This window comes from Nilaparvata lugens, chromosome 7, assembly GCF_014356525.2.
Source record: "Nilaparvata lugens isolate BPH chromosome 7, ASM1435652v1, whole genome shotgun sequence".
Classification (NCBI taxonomy): Eukaryota; Metazoa; Arthropoda; class Insecta; order Hemiptera; family Delphacidae; genus Nilaparvata; species Nilaparvata lugens.
Window position 1 is genome coordinate 29488095 of NC_052510.1, and position 23487 is coordinate 29511581.

Sequence of the window (23487 nt, forward strand, 5' to 3'; positions counted from 1 at the left end):
ATCAGCTTTTCGTTCAAACCCGCAATGTAACACATAACATTAAATACGACCATATCTTCTAGTAGACGTTCTAGAGTACGTGCTACATGATATATTATTATTTATTTTTATTTATTTATTTATTTATGGAGACAACAGGCTACCCCTAATGTGTCTCCTTCACAAATACAGCAATACAAGATTTTTATACAATGAAAAAAAACAATGAACAAAGTAACTTACAATTGCAATATTGTTAAAAGAAAAAAAACAGATGTATACAATAAAATAATTATAAAACGGAATATAGAAATGAAAAGGTTCTAAAATTAAAATAAAAATGTTACAAAGAATGGATAAAACTAACAAATGAATGTCAGAGGACTGGTACCTGCCAATGAAGCAACAGAATGAGTATGAAGTACGAGTACATAGTTCAATAGATACACACCTATATACAGCAACAAATATTCGACAATACGACTGAGCAAGGATATCTCACAATAGACTGTTCAAAATTCTATAAAATTTTTCACGAGAGAACCAGAAGATGTCCAGTTGCCCAGAGAAACAGTTGAAAAGTATTTGAATTCTGTTGACCGGAGAATTATAGTGACTCACAGTTCTGGACCGGGGCACAAAAAAAGACAAAGTGGAGCGACGTGATATGGTAGATATATAAATATTTACATATGAAAGCAAATATGGGGAATCTATTTTATTATTTAATAAGCTATGAAGGAAAATAAAAGACTTAACATCTCGTCTTGTTTTTAATGATTTCAATTGAAACATATTTCTCAGAGTGTCAGAGGGAAAGTCAAACGGACAATTGAAATTGAATTTCCTGAAGTAAATGTACCTTAAAAATTTATTCTGTAAACGCTCCAAAAGTAGCACTTGATCATTACAATAAGGGTTCCAAATTTCAGACGCATACTCAAGAATACTTCGGACAAGAGATTTATACAGAAATATTATGGGTGAGACATCATTGAAAGGTGAACATGTTCTCAGGATAAATCCCATCTGCTGATTGGCCCTACTACACAAAAGGTCTATATGTTTATTGAATGTAAAATCAGAGCTGTAAATCATACCCAGGTCCTTAAAAGACTCTACCTCCTCCAACGGTATACCATCAATACTATAGATGCATCTGTGTGAAGCTACCTGCCGGGAAAATGATAAAGTTTTGCATTTAGCTATATTTATTCTAAGGCCATTATTCATACACCAATACACCATACACTTAGTTTATCAACATCCATTTGAAGGCTAAGGCAGTCATCAGGGCTCAAAATCGCTTTGTACAGCTTCACATCATCTGCATACATCAGACAGGATGAACCATCAAAGACAGCAGGGAGATCGTTAATGAACAGAAATTATGTGCATTAACCTTCACCTCTTCATTTTTTTTTTTGTATAGGCAAACTAAGGACCACAGTAATTCACCATTATCCATTATTATTATTATTATTATTATTATTCCCCTCTATCCCCACTACTCTTCAACTTATATATAAGTGATCTTAAAAACTGCAACTTCAAGGAAGAAGTATACAACTATGCGGATGATACCATTATGCTATTTGCAAGTAGAAGTTTAACAACTGCAGCTGAAAATTTACAAAAAGACTTGAACACAATAACAAAATACTTCCACAACAACTACATATCATACATACATATCAACAGTACAAAGACAAAAACAATAGTATTTAAAAATCCAAAAATGAGTATAAACATCCTTGACCCAAACAATAGAGTTAAAAGTCATAACTATAAATGCTTTACCACTTTCAATCAATGCAACTGTAAGAAAATTAAACACTCAGATACAGTAAAATATCTTGGACTGAATTTTGACTCAAACATGAAGTGGCACACCCATTCCTAGATGCTGGCAAAAAAACTGAGGTACATAGCACATAGGTGTTACCAAATGAGAGAATTACTGCCTCTGAAAGCAAAACAAACAGTCTACTTCAGCTTGGTTGAATCTCAAATACGATATGGTATAACTGTCTACGGACATGCACCCAATTATATATTGAACCCAGTAAGTCAGCCAATCAACAGAATCAAAAGAATATTTTTCCAAGGAGTGGATACAAACACTTTAAAATTGCTCTGATTCAGAAACCTGTACAATTATATAAAACTGCTGAAATACTATTTTAAAAATGCTTATCGACGTACCAATGAAAACAGATACAACACCAGACACACAATATAGAACACCAGAATACTTCACTGAAATAGGAAAAGCTGTACTAGAATATTTTGTACCATGCATTCTCAATAGTCTACCGAATCATCTACAACATCTAGACACTTACAGACAAGTAAAAATAGGAATGAAAAATTACTACTCCACAATTCAATAGATAAAAATATCATTCTTACATTATTACCACGAAATAAACGCATCTACAAATTTGTATTTCCTAAAACATTTCCATCTATAAATTCAAATCTTGCAAAAATATCTCTGAGTATGTACAATGCCCCAATATAAGCTAAAATTAGCCACAAAATTATAATAGAAAATCCTAATAGATTCTCCCTTCATGTATGATAGATATAAGATGATATAATATGTATAATGATTAATCCAATTTGTATAACCTATCATTCATGTAATGTGAGAAAAATTTGAATAAAAAAAAATATTATTATTATTTACGTTGGTCTCCCGATTTCGCCTCCAATACTCTTTTATTCTCACACTCTGAGCGATTCGTCTTTCTTACGACCAAGTTTAAATTCTGGGAAAACATTAACTTCAAGCTGATTCCGTAGCCCTGCTCTGATTAGTAAATCTGCCTCTGTTATATTTTATTTTTTCATATCCTTCTTTGACTCTATAAACCAGTTCAATTTGGATCTTCCACTTATTTTCTTGAATATTTTATTTGTTTGTCTGCCGGGATCCATTCTAAACAAATGAGCATAGGACGCCAATCTCCTCTTTCTGATCACTTCCGAAATCTTCTCAACATGTCTATAGATTTCCTCGTTGCTGCAAGTGAAAATATTATTCTCGTTGTGATTACAAAAATCTTCCTCTAAATCTTCCTTTCTTCTACTTCCAACTTTTCATGGTCACCCTTTCTGTTGAGAATTGAGCACTCAGAAGCATACAAAGCTTCCGGTCTTATAACAGAGAGGTAATGCCTCAGCTTGGCATTTTTTGAGATTAACCTCTTGTTGTAGATATTCTTTGTCAATCTGTAAGCTAGTCTCATTTTGTTCACTTGCTGGTTTACATAATCTTTCTCAGATAAATTGTCGAAAACGATCTCTCCCAAATACTTGAAGCTTTTAGTCCGTTTTATTTGACCAAAGTCCGTGTTTAAAAATTCTGGAGCAGTTTTACTATTCGACATGTATTCTGTCTTTTCAAAAGAGAATTGCATCCCGATTTTCTCAGCTTTTTCTTCAAGAACATTTCCTTGCTGTTCAGCTATCTGTGGTGACTGTCAAAATGGCGAAGTCATCTGCAAAGGCCAGACAGTCAACAAGCAGATTATCTTCCCTGTAACCAATTCTTAGACCACTGCTAATTTTCAACTCAACTAGCCTCTTTCTCTACAATATTTTTTTTCTTCAATCTTGATTTTTTTCTTTTGAGTTGGGATTTCGTTGAGCTTATGAGTGTATGTGTATCTGTTTAGAGAAGTTGAGTCATTTTTTTATATAGTATTCTTATTTCTATTCTGTATTATTTAACAAATAGGTTCTACTCTTTGTTTCTAGATGTTATCTACATATCTATTATCTGTTCTGATTTAATTTTCATTTGTTTTCATTATTATGTAGTGTTAGTATGCAACGGGTCTTGCAAGACCTGGCAATACATTGTCATTTGTGATAAAGAATCAAAAAAGAATCTTTTCCTCCTCTCCAGCAATCCCCTTCCGTCCTTTCTCTCTCCATCTCCTTCTTCGCCTTTCTTTTTACACCAGCTCCTGTTTGGCTAGTGTGCTTGGCACATTTTGGCACTTCCGGTGTGCCTGGCGCTGGGCCAACAGCGGCGACGTCCGTCCGGTGGCTCAGCGCATGCACATAGTGGTCATGACGCAATTTATTGCAGGATGACATTCTTCACTTGCTCATCGCTTCTCGTCTCGCCTCGTTTGGCTGCTCATCTATTCGATAATATCAATTGTTTCAGTAACTTATTATATAAGAGATCATCCGAATTATTCGAATGTGTATGACGCATTAAAGCCCACCGATTTGATTTGAGAAGTAATCCATCTGTAATATCCCTTCTACTACCAACGTTTTTCTCATACACGAAATTCCAAGTGGGATAACTGGGTTACCCCATCAAGATTTCTGTTTTAAATAATTATTTTATATTTTTCCATTAATTCATCAATCAAATGGATTACAGAATCCATTAAAATAATTTTCTTTTGTTTATAAATAGGGTTTCGATTAAATACTGACCGGCAAACAAAATTGAGCATTCCATTAAATTGTTGTAGGGGAAATGTTGTCAAATAATTAAATTATGGTTATAGCGAAGCAATTTTTTCTAATTTAGATTCTGAGTGATCATTGTGAAACAGGTTTGGCATTAAAATAAAAATTGATCATTTAATTGATATCTTATATATTCTGGTAATGGATAGATATACCAAAAAATTGCATTACATGGAATACCAGGTGGGGTAAAAGAGTTACCCCCAGGATATATCTGCTGATAATTCCAAAAATAATGGGAATGAAATGATTGTATGAGATAAAATAACTAAAGTGATATGTTTTTAACAAGTACTCAACGTTTCAATGAAATACATGAACATTAACTACAAAAAAAGACAAAATGTGGGTTTGGGGTAGACCAATTACCCCGCTTGGTAGTGGAAGGGTTAAAATAAAGAAAAATATCGGCTTATACATGTACGGGACAGGAAATACATGAATGACGCATCAACACGTCTGAGCTACTGAACTGATTAACTTGAAATTTTGCTTATTTATTAATTTATTTATTCATATACAAATACAATCCAGGTAAAAACAACAGGCATTCGCCCAAAACTGTTCTAAACCTTAATTTGGAATACACTTAGCCTCTAGATTCTCAATCAATCGAGGATGGTTATAGGCCTATTCTGAATTCTTCAAGATTTCAGTAGGTCAGGTGTTCAGTTGTTAATTAGTCCGTTGCGGAGCACGGGTTGCCTGCCTCTATACAATAATTTATTCTTTTCCAGGAATTGAAGTACTGTCTATAAGTGATACTATGTTTCAATTTCAAGTTTTTGAAGTTGAATAAATCATGAAAAGAGAGGTCGAAATGAGACGATTCTCTCGAACATCATAGTTTGGTTAATTCTAAACACCTTGGTGATAGAACCAATCCAATATCTCTCACAATAACTGAATAGCAAGATATATAAAAATTTCTGTCAATAAAGACTGCCATCTTGAATTTTTCAATGATGTCGAATATTTCTGTTGTTTCCATCATCATCAATATTCTTATTCGGCTTGTTGTAACGAAGAGACAGAGACCATTTGCAAGTCTATTTTGGAGTAGTCATGAAAAATCGATTTTATAGTTCCAGCTTGTGGAAAACGCACCAGAAATCATGCTGGGTTATCTTTGGAGGGCGCTGGAGAACTAATTTTTTGATTTGCAGCTCATGAGCATACATCGTTCCAAAGTTCAAAAACCCTCTAGATTTCATAGATTTGAAATTCCTCTGTATCTCTTGCACGAAAAAAGTTATGATGGAATAAAAATTTTAGCGACCATCTTGTTTCTGAGGTGATTGCCTGTGATTTCGACTTATCATCATCACGATCCTCATTATGCTAGGCCTAACGAAGAAATTGAGACATCTTCCACGGCTGTTACCCAAAAATGACATTTGCGCCCGGACTACATGATATCTGTGTTAGTTTCTTATTTATGAGTTTTTTCATCTGATTACACATGAAACAAAGATTGGAAGATTGCAAATCAGCTATTATAACAATATAGCTCTAAATACACTATTATAAGAATTCAATTTCAGTATTTGAAATTTTGAATTTTCATTTCTTTCAGAGATTTAGACCCGCCTGCACAAACGCCCTGTTAAATCGGGTCAATGAGAGAAGGCTTTTCCGAAAAGAAAGCATCTCTGGTTCTCGTAAAATTTATCACAATTAAAATTGAACCGGCTTTTGTGCCGCTGGCACTTCTTCATTTTGGAAACGAGATTCTCAATAATAGTTTTCTAATCTCAATACATCTTATTATCATAGTACATTTCTAATTTCCTTGCTGTACTCCCACAAAACTCAGTATGTTGTTGCTTACAAAATTACTCTTTGACGATTTAAAGTGCTTCGTCTTTTGAACAATGTACGAAAATCAATCTACATAAGTTTAATCTCAGAAGTCTACGTCCTGATAATTTTTTCTTCCTAGTGGCTATCAGAGCTGAAGTCTCTGGTCCATTATTATTAGCCAGCTCGTGATAATAAGAGAAAGGATTGAGCAGCCTAGCCGGAGGCAGTGTTACACAGTCAACGAACGTCCTTGAGTCTGTGGCGGCCCACTCCTCTGGTCACGTGATGGCCGATGATGTAAATAAATAAGCCCAGCTGACCACTGGCATCAGTCCTTTGCTAATAAGAGTCCCAACTGCGCCGGTAGTATGATGATTAGACAACCCGCCACACATATTTCTCATGTATATGTACATCCATGTACAGTATTCAAATAAGTACAGTATGCTGTATTTATTTCAGGCTTATTCATTCAGATTTAATATAATATATCTTCTGGATAATATCTATTAGAAAACATTATTTGTTCTTAATGTACGGCGTTTGAAAACTATGGCTCGTGTTTTTTCATCATTTCCTCTGCCAACATTATTTTAATTATTGCACGCTGGCAATTCCAAAATGGTCTCATATTTGTGATTCGGTCAATCCTTATTTTGAGCGGATTATTCTTGGGGAAAGTACCAACTCATGAGTTTGAAGATTTCCATTGAATGTCAAACAAATTTCACGCACTATCTGAATAGATGTACTTTTGTACTTTCCATCTATTACTCATTTAAAGCAGATATTACTAATAAATTTTATTACCTCATTCATAAAAGGACAAATCCTTCCTCCGAGAGAGATACAACTTCTCTAAATGATCTGTGGCAGGTGCAAACTACTGTAAACAAATATACTTTCCCTACAGTTACCTTGAAAAGTGGTCATTCCTGCACTGATTACAGAACGCAAAGAATCACTTTTCCGCTCTAGTGCGGGAATAGTATATTTCGCACCTAGGGCCGAAAATGAGACTTTTCTGGCTCGAAATCGGTTTTCAAGTCCGAGGCCGTAGGCCGAGGACTAGAAAAGATTGAGAGCCGGAAAAACATTTTTGCCCATGGTGAGAACGTTATTTTTCACCACACAGAAAAATAAACAATATATATATATAAGAATAGTTGTCTATTATAAGCACTTCCGAAAGCAAAAGTGGAAGGTGATAGCTCTAGCAAATCTGAGGTAATCTGAATATCAGGAAATTGTCCTAGTATTTTTATTTTTTATTCTGATTTGTCTAAATAACCTAAAAGATTATGTTCAATTATGTAAGAGGTTGAGTTTATACTTTTTATTCTTCCAAATGACAATAAGATGATATTATTATAAATGTTTTAATTATTGAATGATAAACACAAATAATGAAAAGTTTTTGATCAGCTGTTTTAGCACACTTGAAATTTGGCTAATCTGAATGTCAACGGAAGTTTAGGTTAGTAGTTCTATCCTACTCTGAAAATCGAATTATTTGAATAGTTTATAATATATATCTTATCTGTATTTTATTCATCGAAATAAAATGATAGTATATCATTGCAGAATACTTTATTGAATTCTAGAAGCATAAAATGATTCCGTTTATCCACCATGTTCCGTGATAAACGCAGTACTAGGAGGTTTGAGGTAAGATTCTATTATACTCTGAAAATTGAATTTGAATAGTTTATACTATCTCATTTGTATTTCATTCATCCAAATAAAATGATAGTATCTTATTGCAAAATACTTTATTCAATTCTAGAAGCATAAACTGATTCCGTTTCATAAACTATTTTGTGAACACGTTCACATCAAATCAGAATCAGCTGTCTTCAAGGTTATTTTACAGCCCTGGGCCGTAAAAATTTTACCGGCCTGGTCAGAAAACAATCACTTTCGGCCTCCATATGACGCACGTAAACCAGCTCATTACATCCAAGTGGGACAAAAAAATTTTTCGCCACACTTGAATGTAATGAGCTGGTTTACGTGAGTCATATAGAGGCCGAAAGTGATTGTTTTCCGACCAGGCCGGTAAAACTTTACGGCCCTAGGGCTGTAAAATGACCTTGAATAACAGCTGATCGTGTCTGATCTCACAAAAATCATAGACAGATAATCTCATAACGACTGTAATAATCTATATAATTATGTATCGTGAAACGCGGTGTTATGTCTATAATATATTTTATAAATTACTGTTTCATAATTTAATATTTATTATTGTGTTTTTGATATCAAACAATAGAATACGATGATATCTCCATAGCCTCAACAATATAATGTTGGCTGCATTGTCCATTGTCAGAAAGGTACGTATCGCAAGTATTTAAAAGTGAAGAATCGAATTTGAAATCAAAGTACAATAATTGTATCAATATTTAAAAGTGAGGTAGAGTAATAATTGTTTCTTTTTTATTATCGAATTCCACTTCTTAATGCTATACAATCAACAATAATAATAAAAAAATACAGCAGAGATCTGAAGTTTAAGGTAAGCCTACTGGTGAAACTCAGCCTTGACTGAAAAATTCCTAGTAATTTTTCTGTAATTCATTATTAAAACTTTTAGATAATTTTTCTTCAATATTAAACAATATAGAGAAAACATTAGGCCCACTCAAGATTGAATCTTCGAATGTTTTCTCTATGATTTAACTATTTTCAGAGCAATATTTTGTTGTGAAAATGCCGGCAAACCGGCTTCAAATTTGCTGCTATACACTATATTATAGTAGCCTACATACGTAACCTGACTTAATTCAGAGTGAAAATTTTATTGTGAGACAGATAATAATATTAATTTTAATAATATAAGTCACGAGCCAAAGTCTGTTGTATGCTTTTTAGGAGTATGCTAAGTGTTATCAGTCAGGCCCCTACGTTCAACAATACGCAATGGCCAAGAGCGTATAGGTGTAATACATCAGAACTCAAAGCTCAGTGAATAACAAACATGATCTAGGTTCGAATCTTGGTCAATGACATTTTTTTTGTCGATGAATTTTGACTTTTATTAGCTATTTTTTTTATTATAGTTACCGTAATTTAAATTTCAATCAATTTTTTAGATAAATTTTGGGACAAAACTGTGAAATATGCAATTATATTAATTTTTCATCACATTATTTCAAAATAGTAATGAAAATTCTATTCATCCATCTATCCATGAGATATTGCACCGGGCGCAAAGCGCGAGCTATAAGAATTCAAACAATTATTTGAAATATTAATAGTATAAAAATATGGTCACTATTGTAAATTATTAATTAGTAATATTGAAATTAATTGACAGTAAAAGTTGTCATAACCAAGATTCAAACTATCAAAATAGGCTGTTTGAATTTTATTTATTTTTCAATTTCTTATATATTGGGAAGTTTTTTTTTTGGTGTGGCGAAAAATAGCGTTCGCAACACGGGCAAAAATGTTTTTCCGGCTCTCAAACGCTTCAAGTTCTCGACTTCGTCTCGAACTTGAAAACGATCTCGAGCCGGAAAACGTACATTTTCGACCCTAGGTGCGAAATATACTATTTCTGCACTCCAGATTTGCAACATGGCAACGCAAAATAGTTAGTAGGTTATATGGAGCACCAGTGCAGCAAAATCAAAATGAAGTTGGTAACAGTGACTGTGGTATATAGTGTAATATATATAGTGGTATAATAGTGTTGTGGTGCACGTTATAATAATATTAAGGACAACGAGGACAGCCACCACATGAGTGCCACAGCCGCCTTCATTCATTTACTACTACATTATTCAATTTGACAATAAATTAAGGTTTTTATCAATAATAAAATTACACAGAAAAACATTTGATGGATTTCAGGGAATTTTACCCTTAATTACCCACTTTTCATATTCAATGGTAACTGTAGGAAAAATTTAATCTGAAATACGTGCGCAAAGTTCCTCTGCTGCACTCAAGAAACCATTCCGTAAACGTTTCTTTCGGTGCAGCAAACTGTCACTTTGCGCACTAGTTGCACAAATAACTATTTTCCTATACTTTTACTCTGAAAAATCTTACTTTTCACCCAGGAACAGAATATCCATCACTATTTTCTGCCCTATGGAGTAGAGTGGTCACCCCTTAGGAACTAAAAGTATTCCATACAATAGACTATCTAGAGTTGTTGTTCAACGAAAATATACTATTATGTAGTTTTCAGTAAAGTTTGATTTACTATGACGAGGTGTTTAGAAACATATTATTATGAATATAGATAAAGGGGAAATGTTGTTCAAATTTCAGGAACAAAAGCGTTTTTTCTCCCCTGGAAATTGTCGCCTATGTCATCGCCTCGGGTTTCCCCTCACTTTGTTCCCTAGAAGTACAAATAACTATTCTTCTTTTTCAGCTTTATTTGAATATGATTAATAGCATTCCGTACTGTGTGGGAAAACTGAATTTATATCGTCAATATCATAAGTTGAAGAAATACGCAAAAATCTTGGAAAACTCAAGTTTCATTATTTCGGGCTACATTCGTAGAAGAGGCACCAGAGACTTTCATTCACCTTTTTCTGAGCATAATACCAATTTATCAACACACATATTTCCATAAATACCTTTTCAAAATTGAACTTGAACTTCAATAGTTCCTGATCCTATAAGAATATTCATTGAATGAATGAAAACATTTTTATTCTCAAAAAGCAACATGTTACATACATTTGAAATGTTAACTTTACAATAATTTGAAAGAATAGTACTCCTCACCTAGAACGAGTCTGTGTGTGAGGAGGGTCGTGTACAATACAGTATAAATCAATAATTGCGTAGCACCTAACACTCGAGTAAAATGTCTGTATATAAATTATAACTACTTAAAAAAATAATCGGCTATAATCACACTATACTGTAGAGTATAATGCATCATGTTATGTAACAACTTATGGATTAATAAGTTGTCGATCATGTTTTCGTGTGCAGATAAAAATAATATTTCATTAGAAACTATCATATTATGTTAACCAGCACTACAGGAGAAGAAAGTGAAGAGGGGAATTTTGGAAATTTCAGATTAACTTCAAAGGAGAGACAATGATTGGCACTAGATATATGGTGACCTAATTAATTGTTCGCTGGCATCATGTCCAATGCTGAGCAGCCACCTCCCCATCCTGCGCTTAAAGACAGCAATACTGGCCCCCTCGGAGTGCAACATATCCCAGGGAAGGTTACGATATAAGCAATGAGCCAGGTAAAAAGAGTTGGATGGATAAGTCTGGGAATCTGAATACCTATATGTAGCCTATTTCTAGTCGGATAGTTATGTTCAATTTTGTGAAAATATTCCTGTTTTTTGATACATAAACTGCAAGACTTTTCATGTAGAGCTGCCTTATATTAAGAACAAATTTCACATTAGATTGAGATATTCAGACTTGATCTTTGATTCAATCCCTTTTAGCGTTTATTCATCTCTGCCTACTTTCCAACTAGTCCATCTTATCATTGAGAGAGCTCAAATAGTTATGTATTCTTTCCCTATGATGTTATTTCTTTTAAGTAATACATTTTTCGAGAAATTGGTTTTTGTGTTTTCCAATTTTGGAAATGAATATATTGGTATTGTATTGTCTATTCAGATGACAATAAATAATTTTATCTATGACTTGTATGTTTAAGGAACTGTTATTAACCACTTCAATCTACAGAGACATCATTTGACAGAGATATCGGTACTGTTGTTCAATAACTTGATACCATAATGTGATTACCGAATACCATAATGACTCCATCATATGATTGCCATTTTGTTGACAGCTACCGATCACATTACTCATCTTATGTAAGTGCTCGACTCAACTCATACGAATTTGAAATACATTACCGAATCTTATAGGAAATATCAATTCGACTGAAGATGTAACTGTAGTTCAAATCATCAATTGATCAACTTTCAGTGAAGATCATGTTATGTGAGCAATTCCGTTGCAGATAAGCATAGTCACCCAACTTAGAGTTGTTAAAAATGACTTTCCACTCTTATGGATCTTCAACCTTCTGCATTCTTCGAACTGTCAGTTGGAGCTGCAGTTCATTGTACAAACTGCTTTTTTTTTGTTCTCTGAGAGTTCTCCCAAGAGTATTTCTAATTCAATTGTCTACCGCTCAGTATACTTTGATTATTTCAAAGGTGACTCAGATTTTCTTACTCTTATGATGCATAATTCTGTGAAATTCCTCCGTCTTAACTAATAACCCTTTCCTCTAAAGAAATAGAAGAGGCGTATATTCTAGATTGAAGTAAATATTTCATGTATGTAAATTTACATCTTCGAAACTAAATATAGAATAAAAAGTAGAATAAACTTTTTTCATGATATATTACCCAGGTCACCTAACCTTTCCTAACATTTTACCTGTTTCAAAAATATTCAATCCAGCAACATTTTCAAAAGTCATTTCAATCTGCACTTGAAGTAACTTAACATCAGACTTGAGAATCTAAACCAATATGTACAAAATTTGAAGACTGTCCTTTGTAGATCAATGGGAAATAATAATACTATACATTGTCTTGTTTTCCATTGTACAACATTGGAAACTTTTCAGATAACTAGTAGTTCTGCGAACAGTAGACCTCACGCAGTATTCTCATCCACAAGTACTTGATTGAAACTATAGATTTTATGGAAATACAGCAATAGACTGGCTTCTCCACACATCTGTGTAATCACTTGTCAGCTGATTTATGATGAATAATTCTATAGTCTGATTTTTACTCTAATATTGGCGTATGAAGGAGGCTCCTTTTTCCTTTCACACATCTGTGTAATCACTTGTCAGCTGATTTATGATGAATAATTCTATAGTCTGATTTTTACTCTAATATTGGCGTATGAAGGAGGCTCCTTTTTCCTTTTATATTATCCCTGAAATGCAAAATTTCCAAAAACCTTGTATATACGTCGACGCGCAATTAAAAAAGGAATACACCTGTCAAATTTCATGAAAATCTATTACCGCGTTTCGCCGTAAATGCGCAACATATAAACATATAAACATATAAACATTCAAACATTTAAACATTAAGAGAAATGCCAAACCGTCGGCTTGAATCTTAGACCTCACTTCGTTCGGTCAACAATTAACAAATTAACAATTTACAAATAACATTATAGAATATCTCCCAATCTATTTAGTGTTTAATATTTCAGCGGATCATAATCAGGCCTTCATCGAAGTTGTTATGTTCCATTCATTCAAGGATTTTGTAAGTTTTATTACACCAGCGTTCATACAGCACATCTTTTCAGGTTCTATGAATGTAATGAACTCAAGAGGTTTTTTATAAAGTAAGTTTAATAAAACAATCACTTACATTATCGGTAGAAAAATGAAATACTATATTACAAAAGTATACGAATGAGGTCGAATGGTAGGTGAGGTGGTGGTATAAAATGAGGTTTTTTGGGGGGCGGCGTATTCCTAGTGGTGGTAGGCGTATGCGGGGGCGGCGTATTTAGCGTAGGCAGCGACGGGCGCGGCATGATGGTAAGCGGCTACGGGGGCGGCGTATGCCTTGGGGGCGGCATAGGCCACGGGGTGGTGTCCCGCCTCCTTGTGGACGACGGCATTGAATCCGTTGTGTGGATCGGCGGTGTACTCGACTGTCCTCTTGCTGCCGTCTGGCTCGGTCAGAGAGTAGACACCCTGCAACATTAACATCAAGCTGATGATAGTTTGCTTCAGTTTGCTTGGTTTTCTAGTCAGTAGACACTATGAAGAACAACAAAAAGAAATGATATTCCACCTCCGAGGCATGCAAATCCAGTTTCTCCAGATCAAGATTTGTGGAGTACAAAATGACGGAAATATGGATGATTACGGAATGTATAGAATCTATAATCTATAATGTATAGAATTATCTGATAATAGGAAGAGTTTATGACTAAGAGGGTTGATGATTTTAGTATGTTTTTTACATTAATACAAAAAGTGTTCATCATGCATTGCATGAAAAATATATTTGAGTATTCCATTAAAAATAAAATTATAATAATCAGGTTTTAATATTTTGGTACAAAACAATACCAAGTGAAACTTTGCGCCTATGTGAAAGCTTCTTCTCATAATACATTTATACAAATTATACATTTATAAATTTTTTAATTTAAACATTTATAAAGAAGCACGAAGCAATGTTAATAAACTCAATCTTCATTTATCAAGTTACCATGCCAAAGAATGCATACACACACTTGAACTCGTTCAATATAAATGTATAAATGTTGAATAGTCGGTCCTGGCTGAAGTATAACAGTCGTAAGGCCCGTTGACGGCTCAAAAATATATATTCAGGCGAGGTGGAACTTCCGTCAGGAACTCCCCACCAATAAACGCTATACGAATATTGTTATCATTTATACATTATTATTTTGTATATTCCTGATTTTTTTGTCATCATTGATGACACTATAATGCTTTAAATGCTTTTTGTAGTCAGCTTCTAAGGAATTGAATAGTGATAGTGAATAGATCAAAACCCCGAATTTGAATTTGTATTGTCTCATCTTATTTTGTATTGTCTTGTCTTATCTTATTCTCCATCAATACTAAAATGCTATTTTGTGGGGTTCTCGAATAATTTTTATCTGAATTTGGTAGAAAGTTGTTTTCGGAATGCCTGTTCTTTTTTTCTAATTGGAATGTGTATTCTCCTATGTTCCTTATCCTTCATCAATCCTAAATGTTAGTTTATGGGATTTTCGAATGTAACTTTCATCTGAATTTGGTGGAAAGTTGGAATGCCTTTTCATTTTTTTCAATCATTTTGATAAGTGTTAGTAGACAGTTCAACCAAATTATAATTCCAGTTAAAATGAGCCGGAATGAACTCAATGAAGAAAAATCAACTCAAGACATTGGTCAGTGGCAATCAATTAGTAATACGTGGTCATAATACTGTGACTGCAAATTGGTAATCTTTTTTGCTAGTTTATGGGATTTTCGAATGTAACTTTCATCTGAATTTGGTAAAAAGTTGTCGGAATGCCTTTTCTTTTTTTCCAATCATTTTGATAAGTGTTAGTAGACAGTTCCCTAGACAGTTCCCTAGATGTTCCCTTGTTGATGAACGTTGTTGTATTACCTTGACGACATCTCCATCGCGGCTCTCATGCTGGCTCTTGAAGTCACCGGTGTGGTGGTCCTGAACGTCGTATTCGAAAGAGTACTGTGGGTGGGGATCATACTCCTCTACGTGTGGAGCGTACGCCTTGGGTGCATAGGCGAGAGGGGCGGCAGCGTACTTGGCTACGGGGGCGGCATAGGCGTATTTGGCGACGGGGGCGGCGTAAGCGGCGTACTTGGGGGCGGCATAGGCCAGAGGTGAGTGGTAGGCGGGGTACGAGGGGATAACTCCGCACTGCGCTACTGCCATAACGGCCGCCATCATAATTATCTGAAAACAGGAAGTAGTTACTCGATTATTATTTGTTTCATTCCAAATAATTGATTTCTTGTATTGAAATGATAGATTCAAATGAAATCAAACTCATTCATCCTAAATAAAATTTTACATTTCAAGTAATATAATCCAAATGGAAAGAATTTTACAATACACCCCAATAAGATTCCTTCTCGAACATAAATGATTGAAACACATACCAAGGCTGTGTGTGTGGGATGTGTGAATATAACCAAGCTGGTTACCAATATAACCAACATACAACCAATATTTACTGTAGTGTGGATGAAACTACACTAATGAAGTTTTGAGAAGTTGAACTATTCTTGCTATTTTCTAGTCTCTAAGGAATGAAGTTGGATTAAAAGTAGATACAATAATTAATTGAATGATATGATTTGAATCAAGGTCCACAGTGCAATAATAATTTAAAATAAGGAATCAATTGATCTCCACCCGTGCACCACTTCGTACATATAATCGCAAAATTACATTGAAAATGTTTATCCAGCACAGACTACAGAGAAGAGAGTACTATTGAATCGTGCTAGATTAACTGTTTTCAGATATTCTTTGAAGCTCCAGTTTTCCGTATTAGCAACAATTCTTCCACATATCGTTGCTATTCGCTGACATATCATTAAATAACAAATTCATTTGATTTTTTCCAATGTCTATTGAAATTTGTAATCTTTCGGCAGTCCGGTTTTTCACATTCCGATCCAACTCAGAGTCAACTCAACTCAAAGAGTTACTGATTGGCAGATTCTGCGGTTACTCCCAATTAATTTAATCACCTCTTTATTTGTGTGTTCAAGAACATATGGAATGTGTTGTAATCTGATCATAACGCTCATCCCACTTATTCAATTCTGCATTTTATGCATTATTCTTGTTACAAATGTTTTATATTTCTTCGTGAATAGATTTGTTATCTTTTTGTAGTTTCTTTTGAAAATCATTACGTAGTGCTGTCAAATATTACGTTTGTCTGTAATATTCTAGAACGAAGATTTTGGCAAGTATAACAGTTGAATTGCATTAATTGTAGGTCTTTGTGATTTTCAGGTGAGTCGTGACGTTTGCCAAGCTGCTCCATTCAATTATGCATATTCAGTGAGTATTGAGTAGTGGATAGAAAGTAGATGATCACGAATTCTCGTTTTATACAGCTGCGTGTCACGTTGCCATTATGTTCAAGAAGTTGTGTAGGAAATGAGACAGAAATTATTTTTGTGTTGATCGAAGATTATGAGGAACTGAAGATACTGGATGAAAAATGAGGATGGGAAGTAGAAGAACAGTAAGTATTGGACAAGTGAGGAAGAATATGAATACTGTGATAATTTTCGATGATTTGACGATTTATATGATCGTCAAGAAGAAGCTATCCTTTAAAATATAAAAAATTATGTTTTCAGTCTACCTGAACTAATACAGAGACAAGGAAGAAAAAAAGAAAAAAGACAAACTCGTAAACGTTTTTCCAATTTCGTGACTCAATTTGGCTGCTTTTCATCCATCCAATAATTGATAGGTCAAAAATAATGAGGAATCTTGACTTGAGTTAGTATTGTGTAGAGAGTTACTCTTACTTCTCAAACTTATCAACTACAATTTTTCGTGAAATCGGCAATCAATGTTATCAATTCAAATGAATTGAATGAGGTAATACAATATGATTTACCTTTGAATAACGTATTTGATGCATTTTCCAATGCTTATTATCAATAGTTTTCCAAATGAATCATCAAGTTCACTTTATTTTCATATTGACACTTGCAAATGGCATAAATGGTGAAACATATCGTCTTTTCAAAAGGAAATACAGATGCTAATATATACATATTTGAAATATAGATATCCATCCTTAGATGAATTTCAATGGCAGGAAAAAGGAATCAACATCGATGGGGTGAAATCAAATACATTGAAATTCGCATTGCATTCGATGATTTTGTTATTATAGGAAATAGCACCGAAGAAGTATATGGAATGATGAAGGAAATGATTGAAGCAACAAAAAAGGTTGGATTGAAAGTAAATTTTGATAAATCAAAAGTAATTATTCATTATAGTGAAGGTAACGAGAGAGTATTAGAGACCCAAGACGGAAGGATAGAAGCAGTTGAACACTTGGACTTGGCAGTTGATCTACTTAGGACAGAAAATAGGGAGAGATGGACAATGGGGAGAGATTACTAGTAGAGTGGCAATAGGTTGGTCATTGTTCAAGAAATACAGCTATCGCTTAAGATCTAATATTACCATGGAAAGCAAGAGACGCTTACTTCAAACATGTATCTTACCAGCAATTCTATACGGCTACGAAACGTGGACTCTCAATGAAAAAATAATCAAGAAACTCAGATCAAGTGTGAGATCGATGAGAAGGATAATGATAGGAGTGAAAAGAATAGATAGGAAAACCGAAGTATGAATCAGAAATGAAACAAGAATTGAAGATGTAGGTAGAAAGATTATCGTAAGAAAATGGAATTGGGCAGGCCATATCGCAAGGACAACGAATGGAAGATGGACCAAAACAATACTCGACTGGCACCCACGCACGCTGAGGAGAAGCAGAGGAAGGCCCCCGTACAGATGGGACGGAGAATTCAGGAGAGTATGCGGCGGAGCGACGTAGCAGAGAGTAGTAAGAGAAAGGAAGGAATGGGAGAGAAGGAAAAACGTATTCAAACAAGTTCGGGTTCACAAGAATTGACATGAAGTAGATGAGAGAAAACTATACAAAACGCATTCGTAAACTTTATCCTTCTATGGAAAAAGGATAATTATACCCCAGCATCTGCTGGGTTTTTGTTTTGGAAATTTTTGTAATTGTTAAACGAAGCACTAAACGGGATTTTCATTTATTCATTTGAAATATAAACTCATTAAGGTTTCACATGAATCTTAGTTATTATAGATTCATTTTTTAAACTGTGTCTATTGTTTTTAAGCATTGTTGTCTCCTATTGAATGGGAAGCATTGGTGCTATACATGAGGAATTCTGACAATATGAAGGGAATTTATGTGTAGCAGACTACTCATTCTCTTCTAACATCCTTGTGTGTTATAAAATAATAGGTACCATCCTGTATAGTGCACAAATAACACGTGGGAAAATCTAGGTGAAACGAATTGGAAGTGTGCAATAGAAAAGCAAGGGTAGAAGGGTGAAGGGGTAGGCAAAGCATGTTTATCGCGGGATGTTGAAAGCAATCTGCTCGTGGCATGTTTGTTGTTTGTTGAAGTCATTTTGCTGGTGGCATGTTTGTTGTTGACCTAGAGCTTTTCGTTGTGTCACACGATGTGAGCTTCTAGTTCAAGAGACAGTTTCAGGTCGACGATTTGCTGCTTGGAGCAACAGGTGACACAGTAGGCCTATTCGCAGTATCGTCTCGTAATTTACGGACGATGGGAATCGACAAGAAGCGACATTGGATCGCATAAGCGGCAAGCTTGAATCTCGTAGATTTGTGTCGATTCTAGTAGTGCGCATGCAACGAGTCCGGTGCAAGATTAGGTAATAATCCGTGGCCTGGAGTTACTCTTGACTCTTTTTTTTTTTTGAGCGGAGGTAACCTAGAGATGCGAAATACCTAGAGATGTAACCAGCGAATGTGCGAAATTGAGCAACCGCCTGAGAATCGCTCTACCGTGAATTAATTGGTGGAAGTTGGTTGCTTTTAAGACAGTTGTGTGCTTGTTTATGGCTGGACCTTGTTATACTGGGCAGAATAGGCCTATGCGCCTTGTGCATTAAAGTAGGGTAATTGAGTATTGGGTTAGTGCAGATAACGGGAGATATTCTGTTTACAAATGTAAATTCTTTCATCCTAATGAAAGTTCTCATTATTCAGTGCATACTCTGGTACTGTATTGTGAAATCTGTTTGTAATGATATGGATATCTGTTCGAAAAGAAAAAATATATCTGCTGGTACCATCAAGTGATCACGAGGAATTTGATCTAGCTCAAGTTATTTAATCGGAAAGTAACGTTTATAGTTCAGTACTGTAATGTTGAAAGTGCCGGAAATAGTAGTTGAACATACAGTTGATGTGTGAGAGAGAGGTTAGTGGAGTATCATCATGATCAATCCCACGAGTATGAGTTATTTATATTAATCCTTATAAATTACAATTTTCAATATTGATGTTTGAAATCGATAAGAAAAGTTTCAACTACCCTATTTTGCAGTGCGGTAAGATTCATCTTATGTTATATGGAATTCCGAATTGATTACAACTCATATTTGATTTTATATTCAATTGAATTTGATCAATAAAATTGAATAATAAGGTTGAATTCAATATGAAGAACGGGATGGAAAATATTAAAAAGAACAAATAGAGCCGAATTCATAAAAAACGAAAAAATAATCTCTCAATTCATTTGATTCAAAAAATTGAATTCAATGCGATCAACTGAGGTTTGAAGCTATCCTTCACATGAAAGACTCAATAAAATCAAGCACGTTTGTCACACTACTGTTCAGAATTGTTCTAGATCTTTAACCGGGTCCTATAAACTGATATTTTCACTTCTCATTTGACCAATTCAAATGGTCTCGCACTGAATTGTGTCATAAGATAGGAGACAGCCATAATAGGAGATCATGTACAATAATAGGTACGGGTAGGCCTTCGAGTGGATATCTTATTACCTATGGGTGGGTGGGTATTGTGTTCCCTGCATAGTTTCACTATTTATCCAACACTCTGTTTGCGGAAACCATATATAACTAAAATCCATTCACCTTCCATCATCATAATCATCCCTTCCATCACTCATGCACAAGTCTGAAACTTATATTTGCATCATTCATACAAAAAACAGCGATGATTTTTTATCAATCATTGGGAAAACTTAGTTTTAATATATCAAATAAATTCCGTCGTAACAATCATACCGTAATTTATTTTGATATTTTACATGCCTGATTTCCTCATACTATAAATCAACTGTCAAAGGCGCGTCTACCCGATCATTATATTGAAGTTCAGTGAGAAATCATGTTTAATACAATCACCTGAAATTCCCAATATAAATATATGTGGGAATTGGTTGTGAATAGACCACTATTTCATGTATGTTGAAACCGGTTGTTTTTTATTGGACAGGCATGAAGCGTTATTATTGTTGTATGATGTTTAGGCCTATGATGCAAAGTGATAGTATCAACTATCCAGTAACTGTTTCAAACTATCAATGCTGACCAACAGACAACATCAACATTGTTAAAATGGTAACATCTTGAAACATTTCCTACATTGAATCGTTTACTTTAGCCAAACGTGAACTTCTCAGATTGATTTTCGGAAATTATGCACCTCTTTGTCATCATCTTAATATTAACAACAGTATTATCATGTTCAAGTGAATTTATAATTCATTTGAGGTTAATCAATTTGGATTTTTGTTTAATAATAATTATCAAAGATTGTTTCTTTCTAAATATCGTGAAATCTACTTTGAGTGGAGGACTAGAAGAGCTCTAGATAAAATTCATTGAGATTGCTTTTGTACTTTATATCACAAATATTGAGATTGCAATGATTTTAATCTTCCTTGTGATAATTTTGTTCCGTGTGCTGATGACTTGCAATTCGAGGTTTGATTTTTAGTATTTTGTCTGCTGTATGTCTTACAAGAATTATCATTATTGAAAATTTTCACTTGTGAATTGGCAAAATTGAAGTTCATAGTTGGTAGTAGATAGTAACACCATAGAATGATAAGATATTATTTGTAATTTCTTTTTTTCAATATACTAGAAACATTATTATTTATCCAATTATGAGCTCTTATGTAGCAGGGTCAAATTGTAGTCTAAATGAATACCGACCTATTTCGAACACTCCCTAAACCAAAATATCAATTTTCCATTATTCGACCACTATTCCCCAAAATATTGAAAATATCTATCATCATCCTAAATTATATTTTCTGAATACTACTTTTGAAAAATGATAATAGTGATCCAATGTAATTACTCTTATTTCACTTGAACATGCATAATTAAGATTCTGCTGCCACTTTTTTATTTCAGAAAATCATGATAAACTCTCATGAATCATTATTACTAAATTTATTCAGACATTGATGGTTAGCATTACAAAATTCTTAAATTGTTTAATCTCAACATATAGATCAATTAACATTGAATTATTCCAAGATTCTGAAAGATAGAGATAGAATATTGCAATTCGCACCAAAAAGCAGGAGAACTACGAAGAAAGAGTGATATGGATTTGAATAAACCGGGAGATAGATTACTTGAGAAGATTTTGAAGATGTGCTAATCATGCATGGGATGTGAAATTCAGTATCACATATCAAATGCAAGGAAATTCACTATTCACTATAGGAGACACAGAACACCACAAGTTTCTATAAAATGAAAATATTTTTAAAACTGGCCAAATTCAAGACCCTTTGATTTTCCCATGAAAATTCAGAATCCTTTGTAATCCAGTTGTGTCACGTGTCACGATGGGGGAATCAATCCGTTGTAAATTCACTTTCAAAAATAAATAAAATAATGCACTTTGTAAATTGGATAAATAAGCACCAAGTGACTCACCTTAGCAGACATTGTGTCGGGCTGACTAACTTGAGAGACGATTAACCCCGCGATGTGGTGAGCTGTAATGAAAATCTGCCAACTGATGTCCGACTACCACCTGTGATGATGTATTTATATGTATGAATAAAGACTCGCCCTGCTCTCCCCCCTGCCGGATGGGCATTCAAAGCATTAAGGATGCCTCCTCCTACTACTTCTTGGCATAGAACACCTCCTACTCTTGTTCTTCTTTGCTTCGTCCTTCTCCTCCTCCTTCTACTCCTCTTTATCCTCCTCTCAGTTTTTCTGCTCCATCTCCCACTATTTGCTAGCTTGTTTTGTTTTTCCCACACAGGCGCATGGTGAAATATAGCAGGACGCGATAGGATACACTGTATCTCGACAAAGAAACGAACTTGAAGAGAGACAACGAAAGAGTTGCAAAGACAAAAATGAGACGAACAAAGGAAGTGAGAAGGAAGATGATAACAGAGGGGTCGCTGTGTCCTTTGTTATTATGTGAACTACAGTAAAGTATAGTTGTTGCCTTTCACCTTTCAGCTAGCACATAGTACCGTACCATTCCCCCATGTGATTGCATAGCTGTTATCTATGCTGGATCGCCGTATATCACTGCCGCACATTGATAGGCCACTTCAGCCGCCAACTATGTGTTGCAGTGTTGCAGTCACAAACACAAACATATATGATTTGATTGCCGTGGTTATCGGTTCGATCGCTACCCAATATGATGCCAGACCTCACGGCTCGCTGTGTTTTGGAAAATAATTGTGTCTTGTCAAAAATAAATGTGTGCTGATATAGTGTTTCAGAAACGTTATCTTTCAAAATGCTCTAGTTTGGAGATCGGTTAGATAAATATTAGCAGGCGGTTGTATAAATGATATATTATAAATATGAGTGGTGTATGGTTTAACAAACGGTCCATTTAAGATTTCCTTTCTTTAGTTAGGAAATAGTTTTGTTGTATGGACTAATAGGAGGTTCAATTTAATAGTCTAATGAATAATTGTTTCGCTACTTTGTGTAACTATCTCCTAGCATGAATTCACTTTTGGTGCTGAGGCTTGAAATTCGTTTTTCATCTGTTACCTTGATATGTTATCAGGCCTATTCAAACGTTTATTCCATTCGGGTCTGTCTGGTCGTTTGCCCCTC

The 23487-nt window shown here is 34.5% G+C and overlaps 2 protein-coding genes across 3 annotated transcripts in view; one reads left to right on the forward strand and one right to left on the reverse strand.

Moving 5' to 3' along the window:
- Window positions 1-22465, reverse strand: part of LOC111046302 — a 51900-nt gene extending 29435 nt beyond the window's left edge. The window contains exons 1-3 of the mRNA XM_039431899.1: window positions 22327-22465; window positions 15416-15727; window positions 13756-13977 (exon numbers count right to left, since the gene is read on the reverse strand). Of these exons, the coding sequence (XP_039287833.1) occupies window positions 13756-13977; window positions 15416-15727; window positions 22327-22338 (546 nt within the window). The 5' untranslated portion in view covers window positions 22339-22465. The remainder of the gene's footprint in view (window positions 1-13755; window positions 13978-15415; window positions 15728-22326) is intronic.
- LOC111045510 (neurobeachin-like protein 1) overlaps window positions 1-23487 on the forward strand; it is a 400901-nt gene that overhangs the window by 73617 nt on the left and 303797 nt on the right. The gene's annotated exons all lie outside the window — the stretch shown is intronic.